This window comes from Emys orbicularis, chromosome 2 (genome assembly GCF_028017835.1).
Source record: "Emys orbicularis isolate rEmyOrb1 chromosome 2, rEmyOrb1.hap1, whole genome shotgun sequence".
Lineage (NCBI taxonomy): Eukaryota > Metazoa > Chordata > Testudines > Emydidae > Emys > Emys orbicularis.
Genome location: NC_088684.1, coordinates 22,458,310 through 22,467,851, shown reverse-complemented (window position 1 = coordinate 22,467,851; position 9,542 = coordinate 22,458,310). Strand labels below are relative to the sequence as shown.

Here is a 9,542-nt window from a genome sequence, read left to right as displayed (position 1 = left end):
GCCAGTATTTTACAGCAAATTAATCCCATTTTGCTGCAGTATGTACATATAGATCTGAGAATTCATGGCCTTTTGCACACAGCACCCTGGAGATGACTGCCTCCTTTGCTTGCTTCACTGGCAGATGATTGGGACAGTTGCTAGTACTTTCCATATGCACCGTACCCAGCAATTTGGGCCCTTTGGGCCAGAGTAACACAAGATTCCTTTACAGGAGGTTGGAATAGGGGACACACTGAAGAGCAAGGCATCCATGGTCAAAGAGTTTGTGTGGGAGTTTCCCCTTCGAAGTCCATGTGTCAGTCTCAGGATCATAGCAGTCCAATGAATCAGAGTCTTGGATTGTATTGTCTGCAGTCAGACAGCGCCCTCCGGTAACATATAGCTTGTTTTTGATCACAGCAGCTCCGTGATGCATCCGTCTGTCCTTCATGTCTGCACACTTAACAAACTTGTTGGCCTTAGTATCGTAGGCGATTATTCTCCGGGTGTACCCTACACACAAATCAGGGAATGGAAGAGGTGAATGGTAGTTAAAGTCTAAATCCAACAGAAGGGATAACAACATATTTTCTGCTAATCTCCAGACCCTTTTCAATCTTGTAATTATATGGTTTGTTAATTCTGCAGGACTATGGGCCTCACTAGGCACATCTAATTTACCTGGGAAGTGCTAATATATCACAGTCGTGATGTATGTCTAGCTATCCAAGTTGTCCTTTCACCGTAGTATCTGAGCACTTGGAAATGCTATAAAACCCCTGATATATGCAGATAGAATGTAGGATTAGCTGTACCAGATCAGACTGTAGCTCTGTCAAGCACCGTTTGTGCTTCCAGTTTTCTGACTCTGTTTTGCAAACCCCAGTGTATTTCTGCTAGCTGAATATATGAACTTTGGCCCCAGTGCTGGTCTCAGAAATACACAGACAACTCCCATTGGCATCAATGGCAAAATAAGGCCATGTATCCCTGTTCTGAGAGCCATTCTGTGCCCTGTATTAATTATTCATTCATACAGGAGTGGAAACACCATAACTTTTCACTTGTGGACTTCCCACCAGATCATTCCCTTGAGTGAGGAGGGGGAGAGGTTTGCCTCCCCAGAAGAGGCACCAGAACGCTGGCCAGCTCCCTAAATCTGTAGGTCCCTTTAGCCTGTATGGATCTCAGGGGATCTGCTGGAGCCCAGGCATCTGTTCTGCCAGAGATGCTCCCCCTCCCGCCCCATGTCCACCTTCCTGGCGATAGAGCAGTACTGTTGGGGGATCCCCCGGCTGGCCAATGTCTCTGGAACTCTTTGTCAGTATGGTTTCCAGAATGTGGGTAGGTTAGTTCTGAGGGGGCCTACAGCTTCCCAGTCCCTTTCAAACAGAGAGGGTGTCTTTTTTTTTTTTTTTTTCCCCCCCCCCCTCTTTTCTTCCCATGGACAGTAGTTAGTTTATCACTAACATGGCAGCTGGCTTTGGAAAGAAAAAAATCCTTGGCCTGAATTATAAAAGAAGCTAAATACTGCATGAGCAGCATCACATGAAAGAGCAGTGAGTTTTATTCCTCTTCCCAGTTTTCTCCCCTGGCTTACCCATTGTGACCTCTATTTACAGTCCTCTATTGGCATTTGAGCATCATCATCTCAGGCTTCCTCATGGCTGGGAGCATTCAAGGACTGGCCATTGAGTCAGGTATTGAGAATTCCCTTTAAGGGCCTAGTTCTGTTCTCTGTTTCATGTGTGAAAGGGATCCCCTTAATTTAAGTCAGAACTTCAGCTCAATGCAAGCCATCTATGTCAGCGTCTTAAGGGGTAGAATTTGGCCCAAAGGTGCATGTTCACATGGCATCTCTCTTTATTGTTTCTCTTCTGAAGTGATGAAAAGTCCTAAAATCTTTATCTGACAGCTTTGTCTAATTGCCTTTAGTGTTACACAAAATTTAGAGAGAGCCCCAAACCAGCGGCTCAGGTATGAGCACTTTGGAATTTTGGGGGCGGTGTGGGGATTGTATTCCAACTCAGATCCCTGGATCTGACTGCACCTCTAGCAGCTTCGGTTTGGGGTCAGATCCAGCCCTGAAAGAAATCTGTTTTCCAGTTCCAGCTCAGTGTGGCCAGATTTTGTGAAAGCAGCTCATTTCACAAGTTTCCAGATATTTGGAGCTGGTCTCAAATAGAGTTTTTGGCCCTATCGGATCAGAACCTGAAGCCTAACCCTAATTCTTTCTCAAAGCCTGATCCAGGGCCCACTAGTAGATACTGCAAAAAGAACTTAAAAGGGGTGGGCAAGGGAAAAATGTAGGCTTCTAACTAAAAACGGGGCTTGTCCATGAGGTACACTAGTCTATGCTAGAGAGATGTAAATTCTAGTGTGCCCTAGCATGTTGCACACTACCAGGGCTGTGTGGGCCTTGCTGGCACATATGAAAAGTTCTCTCATGCATGTTAATGAAATACTGTTTCAAACAGCACTATAGTAACATGCAGCAGGGGATTTTTAGTGCATGCCAGCAGGTTCCACACAGGCCAATTAGCGCACAACACACTCGTGCGCACTAAAATTTATATCCCTCTAGTGAGGACTAACATGCCATGTAGACAAGCCCCAAGACTCTTGTTGTTCAGCCAGCATGTTCTCCCTTCTTTCATTCTGAGTTGTTTTGCAAGGAAACCTTGAAATGTGGTGAATGCTGTTTTTAAAAAAACAGTATTATGTTTTGTAATTTCAGCTGTTGCTAAACCAGAAAAATTTGGCCAATCATTTGGCGTAATTGCTGGTAAATGACAACTTATCTGCCATAAATCTCTCTGCTTTAAAGGAGAATGGAATATGTTTCACGTTAACTTGGATTTTTGTGGTTTTTGTTAAATAAATAATTTTTAAACACAGTTTAGGCCTTAAGCTCATCAGCAGAATACTTGGGTCCACACAAGCGCATCAGATAAATACATTTGAAGGTAAGAGTTGAAAATCCTTTTTACCTACTTCTTTGCTGTGGTCTGATATCAGAATACTTTGCTTCCCCTGCTATCCTTGGGACCTAATCCTGAAGGGTTTACTCAGGCTCAGGAGTCTTCCCCCTCCTTTGAGTAGTAGCTTTCTCTGTGAATAGTCCAATAGCTTCAAGGAAAGGAAGGCTGGTCTAGTGGTTAGGGTGCCAATATGGGACTTGGGAGTCCTTGGTTCAAATTCCTGCTCCATGCCAAACTTCCTGTTTGATCTTGGGTAAGTCGGTTAGGCCATGCTTATCCTACAAACTTATGCTGGCATAGCTATTCATAGATTCCAAGGTCAGAAAGGACCAAGTGTGTTCATCTAGTCTGAGCTATATAACACAGGCCATAGAATGTCCCCAAAATAATTCCTAGAGCAGACCTTTTAGAAAAGCATCCAATCTTGATTTTAAAATGGTCAGTGATGGAGAATCCATCATTGGTATATTGTTCCAATGGTTAATTACTCTCACTGTGTACCTTATTCCCCGTCTGAACCGGTCGAGCTTCAACTTCCATTCGTTGGATTGTGTTCTATGTTTCTCTGCCAAACTGAAGAGCCCATTATCAAATATTTGTTCCCCGGGTAGGTACTTATAAACTGTGATAAAGTCACCCCTTAATCTTCTCTGTGTGGGTGAGGGGTGTGATTTGTGACTGGTGTAGCTGAGCTGGCAGAAGCTCTTAGAATAGATGCAGTTATACTGGCAAAACTGCATTTGTACAGCTAGACCTTATTTCGCTCATGGTGGCTGGTTTTACTCGATTGGTACAGAGTGCAACTTTGCTAGTATAGTTGTGCCATAGTAGGAGCACTAGTATACTGGTATTCCTCGACTGGTAAAATAGTCCTAGAGCTTGCCTACAGGGGAGATCCTGGAATGTTAATCTGAATTAACTAAATGTGTTAATTTAAAGTGAATTAATTAATATGCATTAAAACCCTGGTGAATACACTCATTCAGAATTAAACTGGCCTTAATTGGGTTTAGTTTACAGTGAATTAAGCTAAACTGAATCAAGGCCACTTTAATTCTGAATGAGGGTGTTCATGCAGGGTTTTAATGCAGTTTAACTAAACCACTTTAAATTCACACATTTAGTTAAATCGGATTTTCTTGGCTGTTCCCATGTAGACAAGCCCTTACTGTACACATGAATAGCACGCTGCTCCACAAGCAGTCCCACTGAAACCCATGGAGTGTAGTGCAGTGCTGCTACTCAACAAGAGCAAGTGTGGCAAAATCAGTTTTTGTTTCTGTAAAACACCATGGAGCTAAAGTGTCATTTCCCCCTGAGAAGTAGCACACAGCTGCATCACCTCAGGACCAAAACTGGGAAGGAACTGTGATGCTCTCATATCCAGTTCCTCTGCTGGTTCCCTCCTTACTCTAGAAGAGAATTAATCTGCATTAGCCCTTTACCAGATGTAGATTACTTCCCCCACAGGCTGGCTTTCTCTTTTGGGTGGGGGGGTTAGAGTTCAGGCTCTGGCCATTAGCTACCTCTCTCTGCCTGCTGACCTCCCATCTGGGAGGGGAGATGGTAGCAGCCGGCAAGCCTGCTGTGACCAATGGTGTAGTAGCCTGCACATGGGAAGTAGGGGGTACTGTTTGTCCCCTTTCATCCCGTGTGGGCTGCAAAGGTACGTGACAACATTGCCTCATTTTACTATCCCTTCACATAAAAGAAATTGCCTCAGCAAGTTGGTTGCCTCAGAATGTATTAAAGATGTAAAGAAACCGTTGATAAGTAAGTATGTCAAATTCCATGGGAGTTAGTCTTATGCAGCTGACATGCATGACCTAGACTGCTTACCTCCAACAATGATAATCCGGTCTCCAATCACCACTGCTGGTGCACAAACATTCTTCACCATTCTGGTCTCCATTCTAAACCACATGTTCCTGGATATGTGGTAAACCTGAAAAGTACATAAAGATACACACTGTAAAGTACGCAGCATTTCAGCAGGCAATCACACCTACAGAAATGGCTACTTACTTGTTAGTTTTTGTGCATGTTAATGAACCAACAATCTATTGCATTGGGTTGTTGAAAAATGGAGAAAATTTCCCCACAAATTATTTGCTAATCTGTCCCCTCTGGAAAAAAAAAAGAATCCTAATTTTACATAGTTCTGATGACAGTCATCCAATTGACCCAGCCATTGTATTCATGTTGCTGATTGGTGTGGGCCAGGTTAGTACAGAGAATTGATAATGGAAACCTTGACCTGTTGGGAGCGAAGGCACGTTTAGGCCTGACAGAAGCCTGCTGTGGATTTTAAGAGTCTGTTCTGATAACACGTAACAGCATAAGTAGAACTGTGTATGTATAAGAAACCACAGAGCATTCATGCTGGCAAAAACAAGAAAAAACTAAAGTAACTAAAAAACTAGAACAAACTGGTTTGAACTAACAGTTTGAATCTGTACTGATAGGGGAGGAGAGTTAACATGAAAATGAGAAACTAGTACATATGTATAAGAAAATATAACAAAGTTATAAATAAATTTGTTTAACAAAGGGAGGTTGAAGTTGTATTGTCCAGTGTTGGAGGCAACTGTGATGAGATTCTGATAAGCTTCCCACTTGTGAGTAATTGATCACTATTCACTGAGTTTTGCCTTAATAAATATTTGTTAGACCCATCTGCTCAGTAAGTGAACCTTCATCCAACATGACTCATTCATCTCTGTGTCAACAGTTCAAATGTGGCTGTTGTTGTTAGTTTGGAGGGTCAAATGTGTCAACCACATCCACTAAGCGATTGTCTCGGGGACATCTCCCCACCTGCACCTCTGCACCTAACTTCCACTGACAACTGAATTACGTCCCTGTGGGAAGTACAGAGTTGATTATGTGATGCTGCCACCTTGGTCAACAGCGATTGAACCAGTGACTTCCAGAGTTAAAAAAACAGGATCTGTAGCTTAGAACTGTAACAGACTCTGTGCCTGACCCACAGAGGATCTGAGAGGGACACATAGCATGGGATACATGCTTCCTCTGAGTAGAGGAATCTCATCCTCTGAGCATCTGAGGTCCATGATGGTTTACATCTTGGACAAGCCCTCACGAGGCAACCTCTACCACCTTCGTTGACACTATGGGTTGAACCAGGGACCTGCAGAATTAAAAGCATAAGTCTTTTCAGCTTGAGCTAAACAGCTAGGCTCTCTCTGAGAGCTGTAACAGACTCATATCCTCTGTGGACTGGGCACATCGGGGGACACAAGAAACACACTGACCAGTCGGTTACCCTTGCCAGGAAAAGCAATATTAACACATGATTAACACATTAAATATGAAAGTATTTAATGTATTTTTGCCTCCTTTTAAAACAGTTTTACATCTGGCAGGGAGGTGGAGAGCCAGTGTCAAGTGACCAACTAGAACCCTACAACCCCTCAGTAGGGAGTGCATGGGCCATTGGGAACCATTGGCTTGTGTGAGATGAAATGGCAGTTCCAGTCCTGGTCCTAGTGAATAGGAATCCATATCACAGTAACCGCCATCACAACTGGTGTCTTTGCTGATACTGTCTGAGGAGAGACAAAAGACTGAGACCCAGATTCAGCCAGGAACTTAAGCACCCGCCTAATAGTGAGCACTGACTTCAATGGAAATACTCCCATATAAAGTTAGCCATGTGGTTAAGTTCCTGGAGTCAGGGCCTGAGTGGGCATCAGTTTGCAAGACTGTCAAATTACACCTTTCACAAGCACTAAAATCACATAGAGCTGACCCTGAGATCTTTACTCAGTTTTACTCAATCAGGCAAACTCTCATTGAAACCAATGGGAATCTGCCTGAGAAAGGACTGAGTAAAACCTCAGAAGGGCCTCAGGGTTTGGGACTTAACAATAATAAAGGCTTCTTGTGGAAATATAAAAGTATTTAAACATCATTTCCTACATACTGGACTTCCCTGAATGAGCATTTCCAACTTAGCATGTGTATCTTGCCTTCTACTGCATAAGACTCATTGCAAATTCAGTTCTATATTGGGCTTTGATTTCACCAGCTGGGCTTGGGTGTCAGTACTGAATACCCTGGAGGAAATGCACATAAGATGAGCAGAAGTGACAATTTACCTGTATTAGACGGACAGGGTTTTGCATAATGTCTTCCCCTCCAAAGAGATAAATTCTTTGGTCTTTAGCTGCAACGGCAGGGTGAAGGACAGCAACGGGCATGTTTCCCATGTTCTCCCAGATGTTATAAATGCTGTCGTACCTCTCCATGGAATTCAGAATTTCCTGGTTCTCTCCAATTCCTCCAATTGAGAAAATGTAGTTCTTATAGGCTATGCTCCTGTGAGAATAGCGTGGAACCAGCATGGGTTCAACTAACCTCCACTGATTTAGCTTGAGGGAGAAAATATAAACATTATCACTGACTGGACTTTTCTCACAGCTAACGGGCATCCCTCCTAGCACATAGATATTGCTATGCAAGCTCACTGCAGAGGCTTTGTAAAGGCGCACAGGATGCTTGGCGAGGCTCAGCCACTGGTTGGTCTTCTCATCATATAGGAGGACGTCCCTGGTTGTCGTCTGGTTGTCCTTCCTGCCACCAATGATTATGAGGAACTCTTGGTACGAATATCTGCGGGGAACGTGCCACATGGGTTTGATGTCAGGAGCGCTGGTGCTGTATAATGAAAACATCTGTCTCCTAGCTGATTCCAGGATGCTTCTACAAGCGGGTGAAGACTGAATGAGGGAGTCATTGGCAATGAAGTGGAAAAGGAAGGTTGGGTGGACGTATTGAAGCCGGACCTTCTTGAACAAATCTTGGATATAGCCCTGTCGCGCCTGGAGATCGTGCCGGATCCAGACCATGAGTGTCTCAAACACTTGTTCCTCCTCACCACAGAGCTCATCGTCTCCAAGGTAATTGATCAACTCCAATGCACAAAGCTCCTTCAGGTCTTCAGAAGAGGCTACTTCAGGAAAATATTTCAGAGCCATCTCCTTGGCTTTCTTATTGAGATTCTGGCAGTTCAAGATTTCAGAGAGCCTTATCAGGCTCAGGCAATTCTCAGGAGTCAGCTGGTCCTGGAGGTACAAGGAGCAGGCCTGGAACAATTTAATGTACTGTAACATGGAAGTGGCCTCCATTAGGTACAAGACGTTCTCGGCTGTTATAAGAATCTCTCCTGTGTAAACATAAAGGACAATCTGATACAAAATATTGGAGTCAATGCCTTTCAAGTCAACTTTTGCCTGGCAACTCTCTTTAAAGTTGTTACAGAACATTGCCTTGAAGTAAGGACTGCTTGCAGCCAGCACATTCCTGTGGCAAGGGATTTCAAACTCGCTAGTGCAGAGAGTAACATCAGTCAACATCCCGTTTTGCCTTAAAACGTTGAGCTGCCTCAGTAGTTCGGAGGAGAAGTCCTGGTCTTTGAAGAGAAGGTCCTTTGCAGATTCTTCCTCCATAGCGAAATGTGAGAGAGAGGAATATTGGGCTTGGCAAGGAAGACAAATTCTTAGCAGCTTTTATTTAAATGCCCAGCTCCAAAGGGGCCAGGGATCAGAACTTTGATGGTTACTCTAAATATTCTCTCTCTGTTTGCGCACAGAAATAAGAACACTGGTTAAGTGCAGTGGGAAGGGAGTATACAAGCCACGAGGTCATTCAGCATCTGTTTGTTTGTTTTTTAAAGGTATCGGATGTGAGGTCGGCATCTTCTATGAGCCTGACACACAGCATAAACACTAAAATTATCTGGCTGACTTGGGGCTAAAGGGAAAAGCCCTAAGCAAATTGTATGTTCATTTTAAACATGTCTAATAAATGTGCTCAGCCTTTTCTTCGCTATTTTTAAAGTATTCGCAATTTAGTAACTTATGTCTCTTTCCTTTAGAGTTAGTCATTACTGAAGAATGTAAATCTGGCAGAGCTAAACTCTGCAACAGGACAAACTAAACTCTAGAGACTGGGAATCTGCATTAAAATGGTTATTTATTAACTCTGCTTAGTTGTTGTTGTTTTTATATTAATCAGACACACGACTAAACAATGTACCAGGCAGAACAATAAGATGGCTATCTATCTTCGTGACAATCTGACTGTTCAATCTGCAGTGAAATCACATGGTAGAAATGTTTACCTTATGTTGTCCTTCACTGCATTCACTCACTTGGTGTCCTTTAGTCTCTGCTGAGATTTTCCATAGCTAGTACATGAGCAAAAACTATATACCCTCAAGTTGTTTCTTTCTGTTGGTAAGTGATTCATAGAGGGTCATTTCTGGATTTGTTTATTCTGAAGGCACTTTCGCTGCTTTCTGGAGCTTTGTGAAAGAACCACCAGGCAATGAGGCGTTGTATACATTCCAGGGCTAAGAATAGTCACATATGGACTTCTCACTGTTATCACATGTGACTTTCCCCTTGCCTTTTGCAAGGAGCTGAACATTACTGAGCATGCCCAAGGGGTGTTTTTCTGGCAAGTGTTTACATATAACAAATAGACTCTGAAACCAAGGTACACTTATAAAAGTCCTGGCTGTCCATTTGGAAACAGCCAGAAGGCCCTGTCCTG

General features: G+C 43.3%; 1 protein-coding gene across 1 annotated transcript; it reads right to left on the bottom strand.

The window, feature by feature from the left end:
* Nucleotides 1-208: 208 nt before the first annotated feature.
* On the bottom strand, nucleotides 209-8,434 carry KLHL38 (kelch like family member 38). Its single transcript, XM_065400115.1, has 3 exons — nucleotides 7,085-8,434; nucleotides 4,803-4,908; nucleotides 209-495 (listed from the first exon to the last, which is right to left on the bottom strand). Exons 1-3 carry the CDS (start codon nucleotides 8,432-8,434, stop codon nucleotides 209-211), a joined length of 1,743 nt encoding a protein of 580 aa, XP_065256187.1.
* Between the last annotated feature and the right edge of the window lie 1,108 nt (nucleotides 8,435-9,542).